Source organism: Sinocyclocheilus grahami, unplaced genomic scaffold (genome assembly GCF_001515645.1).
Source record: "Sinocyclocheilus grahami isolate Dianchi unplaced genomic scaffold, SAMN03320097.WGS_v1.1 scaffold15.1, whole genome shotgun sequence".
NCBI classification, from domain to species: domain Eukaryota; kingdom Metazoa; phylum Chordata; class Actinopteri; order Cypriniformes; family Cyprinidae; genus Sinocyclocheilus; species Sinocyclocheilus grahami.
Genome location: NW_015505194.1, coordinates 1,696,153 through 1,719,622, shown reverse-complemented (window position 1 = coordinate 1,719,622; position 23,470 = coordinate 1,696,153). Strand labels below are relative to the sequence as shown.

The 23,470-nt window shown below is 39.8% G+C and overlaps 1 protein-coding gene across 1 annotated transcript in view; it reads left to right on the top strand.

The window, feature by feature from the left end:
* LOC107602556 (otoferlin-like) overlaps positions 1 to 23,470 on the top strand; it is a 66,412-nt gene that overhangs the window by 5,856 nt on the left and 37,086 nt on the right. Inside the window, exon 3 of the mRNA XM_016295087.1 lies at positions 22,157 to 22,245. Within this exon, the coding sequence (XP_016150573.1) occupies positions 22,157 to 22,245 (89 nt within the window). The remainder of the gene's footprint in view (positions 1 to 22,156; positions 22,246 to 23,470) is intronic.

Genomic DNA, 23,470 nt, shown 5'->3' with positions numbered 1-23,470 from the left:
TCAGCGGTGGACTGCTCGACCCTCCTGGACATTGGGCGAGGGCGCTTCCAATTCGTGGTTGGTGCAGCACAGCCCTCACGTGGATTGGTCAGGGAACTCTGTGTTATCTTGGAATCAGTCCTGTCTTGCTTCATGTTTAGGTGCTGCCTTGTCTCCTGTCTCCTTGTCTTCTGTGTTTCAGGTAGAGACTGCTGATCTCTCCGGAGTCCCGGCGGAGTACCACGATCTTTGCCGGGTCTTCAGTAAGTCCCGGGCCACGTCCTTACCTCCTCACCGGCCGTACGACTGTGCCATCAATCTCCTCCCAGGCTCTTCTCCGCCTAAAGGGCGTTTGTACTCCCTGTCTGGTCCTGAAAGAGAGGCCATGGACAAGTATATTAAACAATCCTTAAATGCCGGCCTCATCCGTCCCTCTTCCTCACCTGCTGGCGCTGGGTTCTTCTTCGTTAAGAAGGATGGCTCCCTGCGTCCTTGTATTGATTATCGAGGTCTAAATGACATCACCATAAGAAACAGGTATCCTCTGCCTCTGATGTCATCTGCTTTTGAATTGTTACAGGGAGCCAAGGTCTTTACTAAATTAGACCTCCGCAATGCCTACCATTTGGTCCGTATCCGTGAGGGGGATGAGTGGAAGACAGCCTTCAATACCCCTACGGGACACTTCGAATACCGGGTCTTACCCTTCGGGCTTACCAACGCCCAAGCTGTCTTCCAGGCCCTGATCAATGATGTGTTGGGTTCCCTTCTGAATCCTGTTGTTTCTTCCCCGACCCCCCCTCCCCCTCGTATAGTGGGTGGCACTCCAGTGTACACTGTGAGAAAGCTCCTGGATGTTAGACGCCGTGGTCAGGGTTTCCGGTTTCTGGTGGACTGGGAGGGTTACAGTCCGGAGGAGAGGAGTTGGATACCGGGCCGGGACATTCTGGATCAGACTCTGATCGAGGACTTCCGTCGGCGACGAGGTGAGCCCCTCCTGGGTGCGCCAGGTGTCGTCCCTGGGGGGGGAGGCACTGTCATGACTTCGGTCTGATCAGCAGGTTGTTGTTGTTTTGACAGTTCACCATGTGCTCATTGTCTTCGTGGTTTCCCTCCCCATCGTTATCTTATTAACTACTTCAGCTGCTGTCACACCTGTGGCTTGTTAATTCCTTAATTCTCCCTCCTTTTAAGTTCCCTTCGCGTGTAGTCTTGTGTCTGACCGTTGTGGTGTGAACACGCTACTCTTCGTTCGTGACCTACTATCAGTCTTGTTGTGTTCTTGTCTTGCCGTGTTTTCATAGTTCCTGCTTTGGAGTTACCAGAACTGCGCTTTGAGGCCTCTCCTCTCCTGCCCCTCTCGGTGCACTCTACAAGGAACTCTCTGCCCTGACGTTGTGTCGGTACCGACGCTTGGACTCTGTGCGTGGTTCCCTCTCCACTCTGACGTTGCGTCAGCATTGACGCTGGGACTGTGTGCGCTGCTCTCCCTACGGCTTACCTGCTCTGCCTCGTGGAGTGACTGGAGGCTCGTTTGGACTGTTCCCCTCTTCCTGTCTCTAATCACTGCCCTGAAGTACAGCTTCTTGTGTGCAGTACCAGCCGAGTTTGTGTTTTGAGATTAAAATAAATTTAAGTTTAACCTGCAAATTGAATCCGTGTTTTCCCCTGACGGACCCCTTGACATTTAGGCTAAGCATCGACATTCACAAACCATTATTTTTAACAGAAAAGCAAGCATGGGCTGCTGCGTGCATGGTTTGGCATGCCTTCCTTTATTTTCATTAAAAGCTGACATCTCAGTTAATCGCGATCTCATAAAGCTCTGTTATAACACAATAAATATATGCACAATGAATCTTTCACCGTGTCTACACTTCGTGTATTAAAATAAAAGGATTCGTGAGCATGCAATTTCAGCACTGTGGTGAGTAGATTCTAACTTAATCACCTCTGATTGGCCATTGCGTTCCAGAAATCAACAGCTGAGTCTGTGATTGGCTACATTGCGCAACCCTTTAAACACGTGTTATAAATAGAAACTATGCCTAGCTTGCGAATGTCAATCATTTTAATGTTAATATTAGTTGTTCTTTTTGCTTTTGTGCAACAGATAAATAACAATGTATATGTTTTAGACACTTTATGTTTAGATAATTTTTTATTTTGCAGGAGTCCCGTGAATCATTTTATTCTCCCGCATCCCACACACACACACGAGTCTCTTCCCGCCCGCACCCGCACCCGCACTCACCCATCAAGAGTTGTCCCGCGCCACACCCTGTTGCGTTGGGTCCCGCAGGAGTGCAGGTCTCTAGTTCACCATATCAAAAGCAGTGGACAGATCCAGCAAGATAAGTATAGAAGATTTGGAAGCCGCTCTTGCCAGTCTTAGGGCTTCAACAACTGAAAGCAAGGCAGTCTCGGTCAAATGTCCACTTCTGAAGCCAGATTGGTTGCTGTCCAGGAGGTTGTTCTGTGTGAGAAAGGCAGAGACTTGGTTAAACACAACTCGTTCAAGTGTTTTTGCAATGAACGGTAGAAGGGAAACTGGTCTGTAGTTCTCTAAAAGGGTTGAATATTGAAAAAAAAAAAGTCCCCCCTGCTATTTCTCCAGCTTCAGCTATTATCTCAAGAATGTTCAAGCGTGACACTGTAACAATGTAGACCTCAGAGCACCGAAACATATATACGCTACAAATTTGATTCCTCTCTCCCCGAGAGAGGATGTGGGGAAGGAATCACACGAGGAATCAGCCTGCTCAACCGTGACCAAACACATCACATTTAGCCCCGTGATTCCTATTAATGCTATTTGCGCAGACCCTCAGGCAAGCAACACAGCAGTATGAAGTGGCAATAAGCCTGTGGATAAACCAGCTAAATTCCTATTAGGCTAATACAGTTCTTTGAATGATTGCTCTCTTTACTCCAAAATATCGCTCCAGGTCCAAGTCTCAAGCTTACATTTGATAGGTGAATAGCAGGAAAATCTTTGTTACTTTCTCATACTTAAATAAGGCTTGAGAACATGTGCACGTCATGCATTATGTCCCCCATGAATATTTTCTGATCTTGTAGCAATAAAGAGGTTTTTATTTGCATTGATAATAACTTGCTGGATAAGTATTTTTAAAATAAACCTGTATATCCTCATCATGTGTCCTCATAGTAGGCAGAATTGCATTCAGCACAGATTGTGCAGGTTCATGTTTGTGCTGTTACCTGTTTTGCATAATTCCTTTAGTAATTAAAAACTAAAACAATACAGACAGCATGAAATCTCAGTTCATTCTCAAGCTGCATCAAAATTCCCATACTTTCATAGTATGTCATAGTCTACTAATGTGACATTCTGCTTTTTGCTTACTTTATAGCAAGAAGTATGCCCATTCATCCACAGGTTAAAAAGGATAGTTCACCCAAAAATGAAAATTGTCATAATATTCTCACCCTCATGTTATTCCAGACCCATTGCTTAATGCAACGTTTTATTGTACTTTTTGATGCAATAAAGTTTTGGTTGTGTGGACTTTCAATGTTGGGACAGAAGTCTGTCAGGTTTCAATAATATATGTGTTTTGAAGGTGCAAACGTCTTATGGGGTTTAAAAACATGAGGGTGGGTAACGTATTACAGAATTTTAATCTTTGGGTTGACTGTTTTTTATGTGAATTTTCCCTACTAACATATTTGTTTTGAAGTTCTGCTTCTCTCATTCAGTCATGTATGCCACCACTTGTTTTCTAACAGTCTTACTATCTCTTACTACTAGAACAACTAAACACAGCAGCCATGTTTTCTAATCCTGCTATGTGCAGCTGAGTACACCTTTCAGGGCTATTGCCAGCTGTACTCATTGTACACTCAAATAGACTATTGATTTGAATCAGAATGGACCCAGATATCGTTTATGTATGAGCAATTATTATTTTATCTTCAACAAGCCCACAGTCACTGACAAAGACAAAACATACATAATTTGTACATAATTAAATTTTTCCTTTGATTATATCCTTGTTTTCATTAACCAGTTTGGCAAGAAGTAACAGCTGTTCTTGCGTCCAGTTTTTTTTATTTTTATGTTTCCATGTATTACTATCAGCCATGATTATTCTACTCTGTTAATTAAAAGGCTGTTTATATGCATATTCACTAATTGTTTACGAGAAGCATGCATGTAAGAGGCTGACAATTAGCTGAACATATACTTGTTTAATTAGTGACACTTAGCTTGCATTTTAAAATCTTTATTTGAATGTGGCAACGTTCTTATTTTTAAACCTTTATATATGGCAATATCACGCTCTACAATATTTCTATGTATAAATCTCTGACAGAGACTATCAGCCAATCACTGTGTGCATAGTTAGTAAGCTGACATCATCCATAGCAATGAGGTCAACCCTCTTAGCTTAAAGGGGTCATATGATGCGATTTCAATTTTTCCTTTCTCTTTGGAGTGTTACAAGCTCTTGATGCATAAAGGAGATCTGTAAAGTTGCAAAGACTAAAGTCTCAAATCCAAAGAGATATTCTTTATAAAAGTTAAGAGTCAACCACGCCTACCTAAAACGGCTCGTTCTAACATGCCCCCACATGTCTATGTCACGATGTGGAAAGATTTGCATAATGCCGCCCAAATGTTCACGCAAAGAAAGAAGGCGTAACTTTTATTCTCACTGTAGTATTGTTGTTGTCACCATGTCATGAAGACACTGTGTGTTTCATTGTGAAAGCGAAACTACTTTGTTTGGCCTTCCAAAAGAGGACACAACTAGAAATCAGTGGTTAAGTTGTATTTACAACACTGTTCCAAAACAGTTCAACCCAAATATTCAGATGTGTGCAGCGCATTTTATGGAGGACTGTTTCCTGATCCTGGTAGAGGAGACTACAATGCCGGCTGTTCTGACTCAAAGACTGTAAGTAAGTTTTCATATTTAAAGGGGTAATGAAATGTGTTTATATGGTTTAAGGTTCAAAAAACTAATTATTTTCCACATATACTGTACATTATTGTTTCTCCTCTATGCCCCGCCTTTCTGAAATGCATCGATTTTTTTACAAAGCTCATCGGTCTGAAAAGTGAGGTGTGCTCTGATTGGCCAGCTATCCAGTGCATTGTGATTGGCCAAATACCTCAAGCGTGTGACGGAAATGTTACGCCCCTTACCATACTGTGATGCCGTGTCCCGCCCGGAGCGACAAGACAAAAACATTAAAACCCATTATAAACTAGGCATTTGTTGCATCCAGTGGGGACATAATTACAGATTATAATGATTTATACTGTCTTTTGACGCGTTGCATCACGCCACGTAAACATAAAACCATGTCTGCATTTGTGATCAGAGAAATGACAAACCACAAGCGCTACTCTACACTGCTCAAAACTCGCGTTTGAATCATCAGTGGCAAATCCTTTAAGACTTCTCTCTATTCCTTAGTAAAAGTGTGTCTCAGCAGCTTTGTGAATAGGTTTTAAGAGAAAACTTTTAGCTAAAAACTTTTACCTTTTACCTTTTAACTTTTATTTAGGAGAACTCTTAGTCGTAAGATAAAATGTTTTGTGAATACGAGCCCAAATGTCTTCTTAATTACAGAAAAAGCTGTATGGTGAGCTGTTTTTTTCACAGTGTCAATTATTTTTTAATGTAATAGGTAATGTTTCTTCTAACTTCTTTAATGTAAGTGAAGGAACATATTTGTGGTTTTGTTTTGAAGAAAGGGTACTTGAGCCTCACTGATGGGGCTATGGGGGTGCATAAAACAATAAATGCTGGGAAACACTATGTACCAGGACTAAAGTATGGGCCTAGTAAAGTGCATTTTCTATGAATGCTAATGAGAGAATAATTGAAGTGATGACATAGTAGCACAGGAATACAACATATAACCTAAGGCAATAAAAGTATGTTAAAAAAATGAATGCTTGCCCCCAAATCCTTTTTTGTTTAAAAAATGTGTCTGCAAGAAATCATGAAGATGCTTTTATAGCACTACTGCTACTGTTTGTATTAATGCATGCATATGCTTTTAAGGATTTTTACATGCAAAGACTGACAAACATAATTTTCCCCCCGCCCTATTACTCTCCCATGCATTTAACTGTTTAATCAAACACTCTCTGCTGGTGCTTGTTATTGCTGAAACATGCAAAGCTAGCCCACACTAGTTCACATGCCCATCACAAAACTTCAGCTATGCCTATCACACTGCATCAGTGTTTCAGTGAAGAAATAAGAGTTGCTTTTCCCTGCTATCTGTGACCCAATCAGAACAATGTTGGGTTTTGTACCAGTTGAGAACCACTGGTGTAAAATAGTCTTCTAGGAAGGTGAGGATTCAGTTCATAGACAAATAAATGAACAACATTTCTGGTGACTTGTTTTAAGATCATTCAACAACAGGCTAGCATTTTGCATGTTAACTACCTTATTGCCATACAGTACACAATCTGCATACTACTATGCTTCTGGCTTCTGGTAGAGTCTAACATTACTGTCCCCTGTCTTTAGAATTTGTAAAACAACATACAGACATGTAAATACATGGTCTTGTTTTCTAATGATTCTTGAGAGATTTAATGGCAAAGGAAAAGTGAAGATATGAGCTTGCTGTGACTCAGAAGTGAGTGAGGTCACCTAGAGAAGTCTGCAGAGGGTGAGATGTTTGAGGTGCTGCAGGAGAAATCACACACTGTGAGGCCATATGGTGTAGAAAGGAAAGAGTGCAGAAGTAATGGTCACATTAAATCATTCCAGATTACTGCAGTAAATCAAAACAATCTGTTTTTAATAAGCTTTATTAGCTGAAATGTTCCTGAGAGTTGGGATTCTGAAATAAGAAGTGCTTTAACTTGCTGGATTAATGTCAGGAAGTGACTTCATGTGGCAGTATGAAATATTATGGAGGTTGGAAGATAAATATGAACTTAAAAGCTGAGAAATCAAGATATCTCAAATATCAAGAAACAAGAAAAATAAGGGAGAAGAAGCAACTAAAATGTATGGTCTGTGAGAAAGAGACAGATAAACATGTAGGAGAGGAGGAGAAAGAAAAGTGGAAGGGCAAGTGAGAGCGAGAAAGAAAAACACCAGGGGGCTTGACTGAGCAGGCTGATTGGAGATGCAGTTTGATGTCAGGACCAGTGCACATTTTGTACCTAATAGTGAGGCAATGATTTCGCTGAAATTGTTGAGTGTTCATGCATCTTTCCGTTATCTGAATCACAGACAAAAAGAGAGAGTGAGGGGGAGGGAGATATGGCATGTCAAAGCTTGTGATCCTTTGCCATTGAATAACTCACTCTCCATGCATTTAAATGGTGAGGAGGCTCTTTGTTTCTTAGAGCTGAATTGCAAACTCAAATCATCTCATGTCTTCACCATCACTGGAGCAGAGAGCTCATCTATCCACAGCTTATGTAAGAAGGGGAGGAGAGCCATTGGTGGGAGAAATTAAATTAAAGTAGGTAAAATATGACTGAGGTTGGTTTTAAAACCAGGGTGCACGTTTTCAAGGGAAGGAAACTGTGTATTTTGAGTGACTGTCCAAAGTACAGGAAACAAGAACAAACTCTTAAAAACAAAGATTCCGGACCGTTTTCCACTATATAGAACCTTTTGTGAAATGGAAAGTTTCCATGGATTTTAAAGGTTTTTCATGGAACAGTAGATTCCAATAAATAACCTTTAAATTAGTTAGTATAAGAGAGGCCGTTTTAATAGACTGTCACTAACTATTATTTATTTTATTACATGACTGTCTGAAACACTAGATTCTGATGGCCAATAGTGCCATGCAGTAGTTTTATATTTCCTAATATATATATATATATATATATATATCGGGTACTGAAATGGCCAGCCTGCAGTCCAGATCTTTCACCCATAGAAAACATTTGGTGCATCATAAAGAGGAAGATGCGACAAAGAAGCCCTAAGACAGTTGAGCAACTAGAAGCCTGTATTAGACAAGAATGGGACAACATTCCTATTCTTAAACTTGAGCAACTTGTCTCCTCAGTCCCCAGACATTTGCAGACTGTTATAAAATGAAGAGGGGATGCCACACAGTGGTAAACATGGCCTTGTCCCAACTTTTTTGAGATGTGTTGATGCCATGAAATTTAAAATCAACTTATTTTCCCCTTAAAATGATAAATTTTCTCAGTTTAAACATTTGATATGTCATCTATGTTGTATTCTGAATAAAATATCAGACCTCCAGCCCGGGGTCGTCACATGTGGTTGCCGCAAGCCCGCCAGCCACGCCGTTCTCAAGCCCGCCCACCTCCGCCGCTTACTCTAGCCCGCCGTGTGTGATGCTGTGGTTCGTTGTGAAAGTGAAACTACTTTGTTTGGCCTTCCAAAAGAGGACACAACTAGGAATCAGTGGTTAAGTTGTATTTACAACACAGTTCCAGACCAGTTCAACCCAAATATTCAGATGTGTGCAGCACATTTTATGGAGGACTGTTTCCTGGGAGAGTAGACTACAATGCCGGCTGTTCTGACTCAGGGACTGTAAGTAAGTTTTTCATATTTAAAGGATTTGCCACTGATGATTCAAACGCGAGTTTTGAGCAGTGTAGAGTAGCACTTGTTTTTTGTCATTTCTCCGATCACAAATGCAGACATGGTTTTATGTTTACACGGCACGATGCAACGCAGCGCGTAAAAATACAGTATAAATCATTATAATCTGTAATTATGTCTCCACTGGATGCAACAAATGCCTCGTTTATAATGGGTTTTAATGTTTTTGTCTCGTCACTCCAGCCGGGACACGGCATACACGGCATCACAGTATGGTAAGGGGAGTAACATTTCCGTCACACGCTTGAGGTATTCGGCCAATCACAATGCACTGGATAGCTGGCCAATCAAAGCACACCTCGCTTTTCAGGCCGATGAGCTTTGTAAAAAATCGATGCGTTTCAGAAAGGCGGGGCATAGAGGAGAAACAATAATGTACAGTATGTGGAAAAGAATGTGTTTTTTGAAACTTGAACCGCATAAACACATTTCATTACATCAAATACACAAAATAATGTTATTTTTAGCAACATCATATGACCCCTTTAAGCATATTAGCAGCAGCATTTAGCATCTGTGTTTATACAGCTGGAGTGTGTTTATACGCAGTTTAGAGCATATGTAATCGCTCTGAGGACACGGCGATAGTAACGGACATGAAACAGGTTAAATGAAATAAGCATTCTTGTGTATGCATTTCAACAGGGGATCGCCATATACATTGGCGATTATCCCAGTGTTCACGTTTGTTATTTCTTAGGTCGATTTTTTCATTGTGATGAGTGTGTGGTTGATATTCACCTGCACGCAGCGTCAGAAGCACGTGCTTATCGCAGTCATGTCAATGACAGTGTTGCAGGAGACGCTGAAGATCACTATCTACGGCTGTTAAGACAGTTCGTTCAGAGTGAAATGCATTATGGGTAGTGTAGTTCGGAGAAATGTGCTCGTGCGACTTGTGCTCTCGCTGTGCTGTGTAATTCAGCAAACGGAGAAAGAACATTTATATTCTGCTTTTATTTCAGTTCATTCAGGTCAGTCCACCCAAGGGTTTTTGTGCACTGTAACTTTGACAACTTTTATCTGCACGAGAGAGTAAAATGGCATGCATCTGATAACTTTGTCCATCTCATCATTGCACGAACATGAATTAACAAGCTGTTACGCTGCCGCTGGAACTGATGAAGTGGAGAAAGTATCAGCAGTTATCAAATGACTAAATTAGGATATTTGCTCAGGTGGGTGCTGGGGGTCTTATCTATCGGATTGCGATGTATATCCATTTTGTTATAAAAATTACACATAGTGCGCGTCTAATTAGAGTTAAGCCAGTCGGCGTGGTAGCCTAGGCTCACATAGTCATAGCCCACTATTGTTAAGCCGGCCGGCGTGGTAGCCAAGGCTCACATAGCCATAGGCCACTTTTGTTAAGCCGGTCGGCATGATAGCCAAGGCTCACATAGTCATAGGCCACTATTGTTAAGCCGGTTGGCGTGGTAGCCCAGGCACACATAGATAGCATACATGCGGTTCACATGGCTCTTCGGAGCAGCAGCAGTGCATATGTCTTGGCGATAGATCTGCTTGTTGGGGGTTTTGTTCTTGTTTTGGCTTTTATGTCCCCTGCTTTGTGGGGGGTTATTTCATGTATGTTTTATTTGCAGCAGCAATATTTCTTACATGCTCACAGCAGCATGTTGTGGATGTATTGGCAGTAGCAAGTCTCGGTACTTGCTCTGTCACAGCAGTGTAGCAGATCTATTCCGCCAAGACCAAATACATTAACATTGTCATGTACATTACCATGCCAATCCCTCTGAGAGTTGTCATGACAAAAATACAGAGTTCTGGCCTGAAACTCTAGATGGCACAGTCTGATAGGTCTAACGCAATCTGACCTAATGACATCATTATCACATGGCACAGCTGATTGGTTCTCTCCTGTATTGGCAGCCAATGAACTCGCTGCTCAACATTCAAATATATGACTAGTGCTTGCCGTAGCAGTTGTAGCTTGCTTAAGAAACCCTCCACCTTCGTGTATGCTATATGAGGGTTATTTCATGTATGTTATATTTGCAGCAGCAATATTTCTTACATGCTCACAGCAGCATTTTGTGGATGTATTGGCAGTAGCAAGTCTCAAGACCAAATACATTAACATTGTCATATATATATATGAGCAATATCATTTAAGTAGCAGTGCAATATGGCTGTATATCAGCACGGCTGTGATTCGGCCATAGGTAATCACAACGTGCTGACATACAGCCATATCACACGCCTATGAGTGTGATATTGCATTTATACAACAGTTCGATGGCACAAGTGTGTAAATAAAAAAGTGACAACAACGGAGTGTCTTTAAAACCCCTCTTTTGTGTGGAACTACTTCTGCCACGGATTAAAATGTCAGTTTGACAGTTTAACAGCTGAGCCCAAGCCTCTGTTATTAATTTGAAAACTTCACTTTAGAACTAGTAATGAAGGAATGTTGAGTTACTTCATTATAAGCTTATTGTATTACTGTATTAAAAGTTCACTTTATTATGTGGAATAAAGTATTATGAGAGATAGATGGACTGAGCAAGTGTGATTACCTGCATCTGATACAGCATTAATTCTTCAGCTCAATCTCATATTTTCATATTCATATCGTTTCAACTTTTAAAGGGATAGTTCACCCAAAAATGAAAATTACTCTATGATTTACTCACCCTCAAGCCATCCTAGGTGTATATGACATTCTTCTTTCAGACGAATACAATCGGAATGATATTAAATAATGTCCAGGCTAATCCATGCTTTATAATGTGAGTGGATGGTAGTAGGGCTGTCACGAGGGAATTTCCCCTAATTTTGAGTGGCTCAATAGCGGTAGTATGCGGTTTTACCGCCATATATATATATATATAATTTGTGTGTGTATGTGTTACGATATAACTAACGAGGTCATATTCAGAAGACAATGAAACTGAAACCAAATAGCGTTGAAACGGGAAGTGAAGTAAACAGAAGAGAATGACAGAATAACGGTCCACATAACGGAACATAAACCTGACAATAAGATCGTTAGGCTATCGTTAGCCTATATGTATAACAGTTAGCCTAGTTGTAATCTGATTTTCTAATCTGACTGGACAAGAGACTTTCTATTGATATTTCCACCTGCGCGCGTTTTAGACGGGCTGTCAGTCAGTGCAGTTACAGTGTTGCGCCACAAGGTGGAGGAACGTGACTGTCATTCAACTACACGTTCAAAAACGCCGATTCATTAATTCAAAGAGACTATTGAAACACGCTGTTGAAATCATTTTAACTTTGAAGGCTCAGCTGACCAGCTATGGGTCGATGCTAAGACAGAGATTTCGCTTTCCTTGAACATGACAACCTATTTTCACAAATATATATGACTCGGCCTGGAGGACAGACGCAAGTAATCGCACGCGCTCAGTCGATCTCGCTCTCATTCACTGTCTGTTTAGGCTTGTTAAGTGCAAATCTACGGAGCCTCTGTACAAATCAGCATGGTACACATTATGTTATCATTACTAACTTGTTTAATATTCAGTCCGCATACATGAAGTGTAAAACGAGAAGGGCATAACCTTATGAAAAAATAAAACACAGAAAAATCGCGGTTGCTGCGATTTGCTCGTCAATAGCGCAGTATTGCGATATTGTGGTTATCGCGACAGCCCTAGATGGTAGCCCAAAAAATTGCACCCATCCATTATAAAAGAAGTGCACACAGCTCCGGGGGGTTAATATAGGCCTTCTGAAGCAAAGCGATGCGCTTGTGTAAGAAAAATATCCATATTTCCAACTTTATAAACCTTAATCTCTAGGTTCCGCTAACTGTCGTACACGTGTTCACGAGAGACTGGCATCCAGCGGAAGGCGTAGGACGCAGGCGTAGTGTAAGCTCTGATGAGAATATGCTAGTGTCGTGAGAAACAAGTTTTGTTTACAGCAGTGTTAATTTCGTCAATGAAGATGACGACAAAAAATATTCATTAACGAAAAAATTTTCTGTGACTAAGACGAGACGTTGACGAGCTAAAACTAATATCTGATGATAAAAACTGACTAAATTTATGCCGCGTCTTCGTTAACAAGATGGAACTATGTTATTTGAGGACTACCAGACATTCAAAATACATCATATAGGCTAATGTCTTGTCCTTCAAAATGTGTGTCTCTGTCATTGGATTGCAATCGGATAAGGGGATATCTTATATCTGAATTGCATATCTACACTGTAAAAAATTACCGTGAATTTAACGGTAAAAGACTGTAAAAATGCTACAGTAAAAACCTGTTAAATGGTTAACGGTAAATTCCCCTACTATACACGGTGAAAAACTGTATTGGACATTACATGTATTGGACATTAATTTTACGGTAGTATACCGTTTTTGTAAGTGAAAGAGACCGTATAATTTACAGTGAATAACCGTAAATTGACATTCCCAGAATTCCCTGCGTTACATTTCAAATTTGATGTTTTTTTTGTTGAAATAATTATGTTTCTTCTTAGTTTTTTCTTATCAGTTTTGTATATTAGGGTTGTGTGTTACACCTAATGTTGTTAAATGTATGTTTATTGCATTATTTCAGTTTCATGTGTGTAAACCACCATTATGGTGTTTAGTGTTTGTGTGAATGACACTGTGCACCTTCTATATATGTTATTATTTAAAAGCTGCTTGTGATGGGCTTTTGTTCATCATGTGACTTTCTCATCACCACCTGCATTTGGTGGTTATCAGTGTATTACAAAGGTACAAAACAGATTTCAGTACTTCAATAGGTTGGTATATTAACATTATATCAGTTAATGAAATTACGGTATTTTACTGTAAATTTAAGTTAAAACTGTAAAACCTAAAATGTTGCTACCGTAGTTTTTACAGTAAAATTCCGGCAGCCACATTTACAGTGTAGTCTCAGTATGGCAGCCGCTGTGGACAGCAAAGAAAAACCAGTGTCCTCTTGGCTTATATCGAAATCCTCCGACATTTTTCTTTACAAATCCTCGTTTTGTACTACTAATTTGTGACCAGTGTTTTGTTTTGCTTTCTCCTCTGTGCTTCCACGTTTGTCACTTCCGCGTTCGTCACCGCGTTAGCCTACGTCCTACGTCATCTGCTGGATGCCACTCTCTCGTGAACGCAAGTACGACAGTTAGAGGAAGCTAGAGCTTAAAGTTTATAATGTAAGAAAAAGTGATGAGGACGTCGAAGATCTTTATATATATATATATAATTTATAGTTTATTATGAGTCTATTCACAATATAAACACTGCTTAATATAAATATTTGGGGTTCAGAACCTGTGAAAAATGCATTTGTGACATGTTTCTCTGGTTTATGCGAGTCTGTAGTTTATCCAAGAGAAAAAAATAGAGTAAGGGATGAGGAAAGATTGAGAATGAACTCTGTTTCTCAGAGTTATCTCCAGCTAAATTATCTCCTGTCCTGAACTTATTTCTTAAAGGTTTTATGTATAAACTTTGGGAAGTAATTGTCAAATAATCTGACTACATTTCAGGCATTTCTTTGGGGGTTACACTTTAATGTAGAATTATATGAGCTTGAGTCTTATCAAGTCATGTGACTCTACACATTGCAATCATTTTCTCAATCATCGTTTGAAGTTTATTTTTCTTACCATATTTCCCATTTTAACAATGCATCTAACAAAATGTGGTGAATCTTATGCTTAGAACATTGTGAGAGAATGTGTCATGCTATTTTTGTCCAATTAATTTTTATTTCCTTGGTTAATTAGTCATGGTGGGGAACTGTGAGCTAGCGTTACATCTTTGTGTTGATGAATGCAGCCTTCTTACAAATATCTTCTTAAAAATATCTCTGCAAATAATTTTTTTAATCAGTAGCTTTATCATCCACAAAGATAATTCAGAAATATTCCTTATCTGATTTGCATCTCTGGGCACAGTCACTGTAATTCCTTCTAATTTGTTCTCTTCATATACTGTAGCTAGTAGCATTTGTAAGGGTATTATTAATTATTGTAAAGGATTTGTTGCAACTTGACACAGGTTCCTTGTAGTAATCTTGTCTGTAATTATTAGTGCCAAACTGAATTATGCACAGCTGTTTACATTTTCACACAATATTTTGGTTGTTCATTAATAGAAATGCACCATATTTTGCTATGTCAATATTTTCATGTTATGGTTAACAACCGAAAAATTTATAAAAAATAAATCTGTACCGTTTTGTCCAAATAAATGAAAAATAAAGCTAAAATTTGAAATCAAACATTTTTAATGCTACAAATGCCTTAGGCATCACATCATTATAATATACAGTATGAAGATGAGATTTGCTGAAGATTACATTTAACAGTATTAAATTATTAATGTTTTTAAAGATTAATGAGCACAATTAAATATCCACAGATAGTGATCAATTAAACAATTCTCTAATATCAGCAGATTACGGTCCTACTATGTATTTTGCATCTCTATTCATTTATAATTGTGATTAGCTATAACATCCCATCAGACAATTTGAAGTATGGTTAAATATTTCACAGAATGCTTTTAATTCTCGATGCTTGTGTAATAATGGTTGGGATTTGTTTGAAGCATGACTTTGCATGCAGCTTGTAGTGATGAGAGTGATTTCTGATAGCTTTCAGATTTTTTTAGATCCACAGGGAGCATAAATCAGGTTAAAGAGATGACCCCTGTCTCAACTCTTAATTTTCTTAATTCTTGCCCATACTCTCAGAACCGCCTCTCACCTCACCACGCTTTCTAATAAACGTATACTAAAGGCCAAATGTACACAAGGGATTGTAGAGATGAGCGAGTTTGACTGCCAGTTATTCCTTTCTCTCTAATGAGCAGCTCCATCTCCTATTGTTTATTCTTCCTCATATTTAACACTGTCTGTGGGAGTGAATATAGATGCTGCACTGGAGCTGGGCGATTTGAGGGGAGAATCCTCATTGTGTTTGGCTGGACTTTACCACGTGGGTATTTGGCTCAGACCATGAAGCTAAGCAAAGTGCACAATTCCTGCAGTACTCCATCAGCGGCTTCTCTCTGTATACCTGTGCTAGAGTCTGTGCAGCTGCTCAAGTGCGAATGGAGGCGGTTGGAGACCTCTAATAAATCTCGCACACATCCTCCCTTCAGCCTTTCGTGTTCGACATGACTTCACAGTTTCCATACATGCCATATGACTCCTTTTGAGAACCTCCTGTGTTGCAGTTTTTTTCCCTTCAGTGTTATAAAGTGTTCAGATGTAGTCCTGTGTTTGCGGCTGGCGTGCATCTCTTCCTCTCTAGTGCGAATCGTGTCTCTCATCGCATTAACTGCTCATACTGTGATGAGAACCCATAACGTTCAAATAGAAAAACTATCCTAATGTGTTTGGAATTAAAGACTGTGGGTGTCCTGTTGACAGAAGTTAGCTTTTGTGTGTGTGTGTGGGTGGGTGGGTGCTGGTGTGTATGTGGTTAATAACAGCCCATTGTCAACCACAGAGCTCATCAAATAGTTTTTTTTTCTCATTAAGTTTCACTTAGATTCTTAAATACGTTATTTCCTTGTGTAAGCCTTATTTGCATAGCACATTGTCAGCAAGCATTTAATTTTTTTGGGTTGAAATTTATAGTGTATGTGTGTCTTTATGCACAGTTGGATGTAAGTCTTCTTTTTACACAATATTTCTGAGGTTAAAATGTACACAGAAAATGTACACAAATGCCATTTCCGTTTAGACCGGAGTTCAATTTTAAATATAATTATTCCCCATTTGCCCTGGTTCATTGAATCATTTCTGGATACTGATGAAACTAGTGGCCTTATTATGTTATTTATTTTCATATTTGTTCCACCTGCCCTTTGTTACAGGGTTACTGTCTGTTTGCTTTTTAAAAAGAGAAGGAAACTGTAACGAATCAGTCCACTGAAGGCGGGCGTAGTGAAGAAACCAAGTGCAGTTTATTTACAGACAAGGTGAAATCCAAAATCCAAACAAGATACACAGACTTGACTAGGCATACACAGACTTGACTAGGCATGAACAGACTTGACGAGGCACACACAGACTAGACTCACCGACAGCGGGTTACAACTTCAATATACGACGAGAGACAATACGTGCGTTCGACTTGAAGCACAGCTACAGACGGCGATCAACGAGAGTAGCCGCTTGCAGTCGGGGGCGGAGTTGAAAACGGAGCCGTCAAGCCGGACACTTTCTGCTCCCGTTAGTAACGCTCACGCGGTGTTTGCATACTCTATCACAGATGAAGTGAATTAAATGCAATATTTGTCAAATACACAGACGTTTCAGAATCGTTTTCATGAGCAACAGAAACACTTTTTATATACTGCTTAATACAGCGCCATCTGTTCAAGAATAAAGTTAAACGTAAATATATACTATTTAAATACTAATAAAGTGGGGGTATATATGCTTTCATGATAAACGTGACTCAATATATAACATTGCGACTACAGTAAAAAAGCTTTTACTGTTCTAAAAACACAGATTTATGAGCAGTATTGGATTTGAAGATGTTAGAAACACACGTCATTATTGTCATGTGGTGAATTTGGCCAATCGTGAAACAGTCGTCATCAGCACTTCTGCAGTCGCTCTGAAAAAGCTGCGCTAGCTGAGTCAGCCGGCTGCTCTCGAAATGCTCTCGCGGTAATTTGATGCCACACGTGATAGTGACGTAGCGTCGGTTCAAATCGGACAAAATTTCTAACCGGCATGCACTACTTCAAGTCAGCCGCCGATCGGTTTGCGTGGCACCGTATGAAGTCGAACGCACCTTATGACAACATGAGGGCTACTTATAGCAGACAAGAGAGTCGCATGACAAGAACAAACCAATGGGGAACAAGACACATGACTAGGACAACCAATCAGAACATGACACATGAACCAAAGAACAAATCAGAACATAACACACAGACAAGGGAATCACATGACAGAACATGATCACATGTGGGGCAAGGAACACATGACAAACCAGGAAATTAAACTAAGATCATGAATACAAAGCAAAAGACACGAACACCAACACAACCCAAAACAAACCCTGACATATCCCCCCTCTAAGGGTGGGTCCTGACGCCCTAATGTAACATCCACCCCAACCAACACCACAAAATGTCCAGGAGGGTGGAGGACTGGAGGTGGTCCAGGGGGTGGGATGGAGGGCCAGGCCCGTGAACAGGAACAGGCAGAGCGGGGAGCCATGGCGGAGCAGGCAGATCCGGGAGCCATGGCGGAGCAGGCAGAACGGGCAGCCATGGCGGTGCAGGCAGAGCAGGGAGCCATGGCGGAGCAGAGACATGGATAGACCACTTGACTGAGACAGAACAAGTAGAGAGTTCTTGAATGGCCTCCTTGGCCGTGAGGACAGACAGTGAGTTCATGAACGGCCTCCATGGCTGTGACAGGGCAGACTGTGAGTTCAAATGGTGACCGCCATTACAGAAAGGGCAGCAGAGTGTGGCTTGACCTCTAAGATGGCGGGGCTTGAGAGCACTGACGTCACTGGGATGCCTGCAGCTCGCACCGACATCAGAGGTGGGTCCATCACATTAGCAATCAGTCTTTTCAGTCTTGGCCCAAGCTCCGCATCCGACTCAGGCGTGGAGGCCATCTTGGCCGGGGACTCAGGCGTGGCAGCCATGTCGTGACGAGACTCTGGAAGATCAGTTGAGACGTGATGAGACTCTAGAAGGGCGGCCATTTTGTGAAGAGACTCCTGTGTGGCGGTCATCTTGCAATGAAGCTCTTGAATGGCGGCCATGTTGTGAAGAATCTCTTGATGTGCCGGCATGACGTGAGCAAGCTCTGGCTTGGCAGACGTGTCGTGAGCAGGCCCTGTCGTGACGAGACTCTGGAAGATCAGTTGAGACATGATGAGACTCTAGAAGGGCGGCCATTTTGTGAAGAGACTCCTGTGTGGCGGTCATCTTGCAATGAAGCTCTTGAATGGCGGCCATGTTGTGAAGAATCTCTTGATGTGCCGGCATGACGTGAGCAAGCTCTGGCTTGGCAGACGTGTCGTGAGCAGGCCCTGGTGTAGTAGACATGACATTAGCAGACTCTGGCTTGGCAGACATGAAGTGAACAGGTTCTGACTTGGTAGATATGACACGAGTAAACTTTGACTTAACTGGCATGATGTGAGCAGGTCCTGGAGTAGCAGGCGTGACGTTAGCAGGCTTTGGCATAGCAGACATGACGGGAGAAGGCTGTGGCTTGGCAGACATGATGTGGGCAGGCTTTGGCTTGGCAGGCATGACGTGAACAACTCCTGACATGATTGTCGGGACGTGGAAAAGGTCTGATGTGGTGGGTACTGTAGGATAGCAGTGTTCCTCCTCAGCATCCCCCACAGTAAATGGTGAACCAGCCAGCAACAAAGCAAAGTCAATGTATTTTTTAAGAGTCCATTGAGGGGTATTGCATTAAACAAGATATATTTTTGTCCAAACCATAACGGAAAATGTCCTTAAGGAATGTTCCATTAAAATCCACTAGGTGATAGAGTCCACAAAAGTCCTAAACATAATCCTCAATGGAGCGATTACCTTGACGGAGGCGAACAAGATGATCTGCTGGGTTCATTTTGCGGTCGTGTATTCTGTAACGAATCAGTCCACTGAAGGCGAGCGTAGTGAAGAACCCAAGTGCAGTTTATTTACAGACAAGGTGAAATCCAAAATCCAAGCAAGATACACAGACTTGACTTGACTAGGCATGAACAGACATGACTAGGCATGAACAGACTTGACTCACCGACAGCGGGTTACAAATTCAATACACAACGAGAGACAATGACAACATGAGGGCTACTTATAGCAGACAAGAGTCACATGACAAGAACAAACCAATGGGGAACAAGACACATGACTAGGACAACCAATCAGAACATGACACATGAACCAAAGAACAAATCAGAACATAACACACAGACAAGGGAATCACATGACAGAACATGATCACATGTGGGGCAAGGAACACATGACAAACCAGGAAATTAAACTAAGATCATGAATACAAAGCAAAAGACACGAACACCAACACAACCCAAAACAAACCCTGACAGAAACAGGCACTGGACTTGTTCTTCTCTAGTGTCTCTGATCACGTACACAGTTTAAAGTTTTGAGAAACCTCACTGAAATGTGAGCATGTAAATATTACTAATGTTTTTTTGTGTGGAATTATTGAGGTAATATGAAATTAATACTTTTATTCATCAAGGAATGCATTTAATTGATCAAAAGTGATGGTAAAGACATTTATAATGTTACAAAACTTCTTTTGAATTTTCTATTTATCAAAGAATCCTGAAAAAATCTAATTTTGTACAAAAATATTAAGCAGCATAACTGTTTATAACTGTAATAATAAAAAGGAATGTTTCTTGAGCACCACATCAGCATATTCAATTTCTGAAGGATCATGTGACACTGAAGACTGGAGTACATTTGCATTGCATTTTAATATATTTTAAACTAGAAAACTGTTTTTTTTTGTTATAATAATATTTTGCAATATTACTGTAATAATATTTCGCAATATTACTGTTTTATTTGGGGTGTGCAGCAGAGCCAATATCTGTATTTGTAGAAATCTCAAAATAATTTTTATCTGTATTTGGATAAAATCTTGAAATGGGCAGGGCTTGAACCAGAAGTTTGTCGAATTACACGAGAAGTCCATTTTAAATGTAATTCTGTTCCCCTCATACTTTTTGATTAACAAATATGTCTTAAATAACTCCTTAAAATGATTATTAAATATCTTTTAATTAAAACAATAAACAAAATGTTTAATAAAGGCTCTGATTTCTGAAAATTGCATAGAAACGGCAAAATGGTTTTGATTTGCGACCATGCTGTTCTCATTTCATTCACAAGAGTTTACACTCCTTAGTGTATCATAGGGCTGGGCCAAAAAATTATCACAATTACATTTTTCATAGAAGTCAATATCGGTAATTATCAAAATAAATGTCAAAACTTTTTTTTTTTTTTTTAGGTTTAAAGGTTTTGCTCCTTTGTGAAAGTTGTAGAAACCAGTTAATTTTAGTTTTATACTGCTCTTTATTTTTAGAACATGACAAACACTGTTATTTAACCTTTAAAAAAATACTTTTGTTGGTATAACGCAATGTAGTCGGTTTGACTTGGTGTTGCGGTTAATTTAGATGACGCATACTTTTTAGGTTTACTTTACTTTAGGTAAAGTAATAATTATAGCATTGTTTTTATCCCGTGGTTTCCAACAAGAAATGGATGCCAACAGTTAGGGCCCGCAAATTTACCATCAACCAAGATGCAGGGTTTTTTTTTTTTTGGCTCATTACATGTGGCAAAATGTGAGCTAGAGTCATGTATTGTAGACATGTACTTCTTTTCCATGTGATTTGTTTACACCATACTAGGAGAAGAGAAACAAACATCTCTGATATGCTTTTAATAGCGCCATTAACAACTATGGGTTGTGTTCAGTTCTATAGACACGTCGTTATTACTTCTTGAATTTTTCAAGACTTAATTTGCCTGTCGAATGCGGCTGTCACTCCTGTAAATAACCAAACTCTGTGTTCAAAACAGGATTATACAGAAGTGACAACCGCATTTACCTGCACATGGCCTTGGTGGCTTTTTAACGACACAACAACAAATCTCATTTCCCTAGTCAGAGCATCCTGGCCAGTCACAGCGCTGCACTGATTCATTTGGCAAGAAACATTGTGGTCCCACAGCCTGGCAGTGGAGTACCGCTGTTCTCCATAATCGCAGTGAAACAGAATGCCTCAGCAGCCCTCAGGGCAGCCCGTTTGTCTGTATAGATCAGTGTGCCAGATGGGAGTCCATGTTCTGGGATCAGAAGAAAGCTAATGCATCATCCCACTGATAAGAGCCCTAGTGCCAGAAAAGACTCCCGTAGTGTCATAGATTGCAACAATTAGTTTTAAAAGGGAATGCAAGTGGGTCATCCTTCAGTATTCACACTGAAATCCATAATAAGGTTTGGGAAGTTAATGACAAGTGAATGGCAAGTGACTAGTGTATTTAGATTGAAACATGGTCATAATAGACAAAATGGATACATTAATAATATAAAAAGCACCATTTTAGTTAACTGTTTATAGATGTGAAAATGATCAAATCTGCTAGTTTCTACCTCGGAGTGAGAAAAAAAACATATTTCACAATTGCAACTTTATATCCCACAATATGACTATTTGTTATTTGAAACTTTATCTCACAATTACCTTTTTTATATTGTACTCTGAGTCTGAGGCATAAACAAGCTTCCGTAGATCCCCAAGCATGGCACAGTATCAATAATGTTCAGCTGCTGATTTCCTGCAGAATACTTCCTTTTTAATTCAGATCAGGGTTTTATTGGAATGCCAATAATGATTCTGATAATTGGCTTGTTTTGGTTTGATATAATAAGAAATTATAGTCTAATAGTGCGGTGTGGTGCTAGAGATCTTTTGGATTTTATATTATTCCAATATAATGTGAATAATTAGCATGGAAAGATCTCCAATCTGTTTAAATAGATTGATTTTTGTCTTTGTTTGGTTTGTTTTTCAGGCCTTCCGTTGGCCAATCGGGAGTCAAGTGAATGGCGACGATATGCTGGAGATCCAAGTGTTTAATTACAGCAAAGTATTCACTAACAGGTATGAGAATTCAATACATTTGTGACCCTGGGGTGCAAAAAAATCTAAATATTGGGAAAATCGCCTTTAAAGTTGTCCAAATGAAGTTCTTAGCAATGCATATTACTAATCAAAAATTAAGTTTTGATATATTTACAGTAGGAAATGTACAAAATATCTTCATGGAACATGATCTTTACTTAATATCCTAATGATTTTTGGCATAAAAGAAAAATCAATAATTTTGACCCATAAAATGTTTTTTTTTGGCTATTGCTACAAATATACCCCAGCAACTTAAATATGGAAGCATATAGGTAGCGAAATTCAATTTAAAATGCAATATGCAAAATGGCAATACAATATTCAAAATGGCATTGTATTTATGTATTTCAATTTACGTTTTCCATTACCCATACGTGCAAAGCTTGGTGCAAAAGGAAAATGAAAATGAAATTATATAATTTACATTTGCCATTTTCAACAGTATTCTTAATATGTAAATTGCATGCAAATTTTAACGCTTTATAAGTTGCGAAATGAAAATGAAAATGTATAACACAAATTGATTTGATATGTGTAACATGTCCAAGCAGAAATGGTAGCATAATGATCATTTAAATGCTATTTGGCCTAAATGCATTTATACTAACCACCGTTAGAACACTTAGGATTGCATTTTCATCATGACGCCGTGGGATATTTGTAGCAAAATTCAATTTGAAAATGCATTCCGAGCTGACCATGCCCACCCTCCATCAATCATTGCTTCAAGGCAGGGATTGGCAGAAGTGTGGTATGTTTGGATCGTTTGAAACATGGCGGCTGGAGATCTGATAAGATCGTTGAATTCACTGGCAGATGAAGTGGAGCGTGAATAGAGAAATATATGAAGCGTATTCCATGCTGAAATCAAACGTTCGAACGACCGACCGATCGAACGTCTAGCCGAACGTCTTGAGCTTTGAGCGTCTTTCACTGCAGGTGACCCACGTGATGTCAGCGTCTTGAAATTAGCTGGTTTAAACATTTAAGGAGCCAAGCTGCTGTGTAAAGGCTATAAATGGACATTACAAGCATTACAATAATGATATTTTATACCTAAAATAATACTCAGCCATTTCCTGCATCCTGCTGTACTTCCCTGAATAAGTATTTAAAGGTGTTGTAGGCTAATAAGTCGTTCTGAGTATTAAATTGAAAAAGCTCCCACCTGTATATGACTAAACAAAATAACATGTAGTTT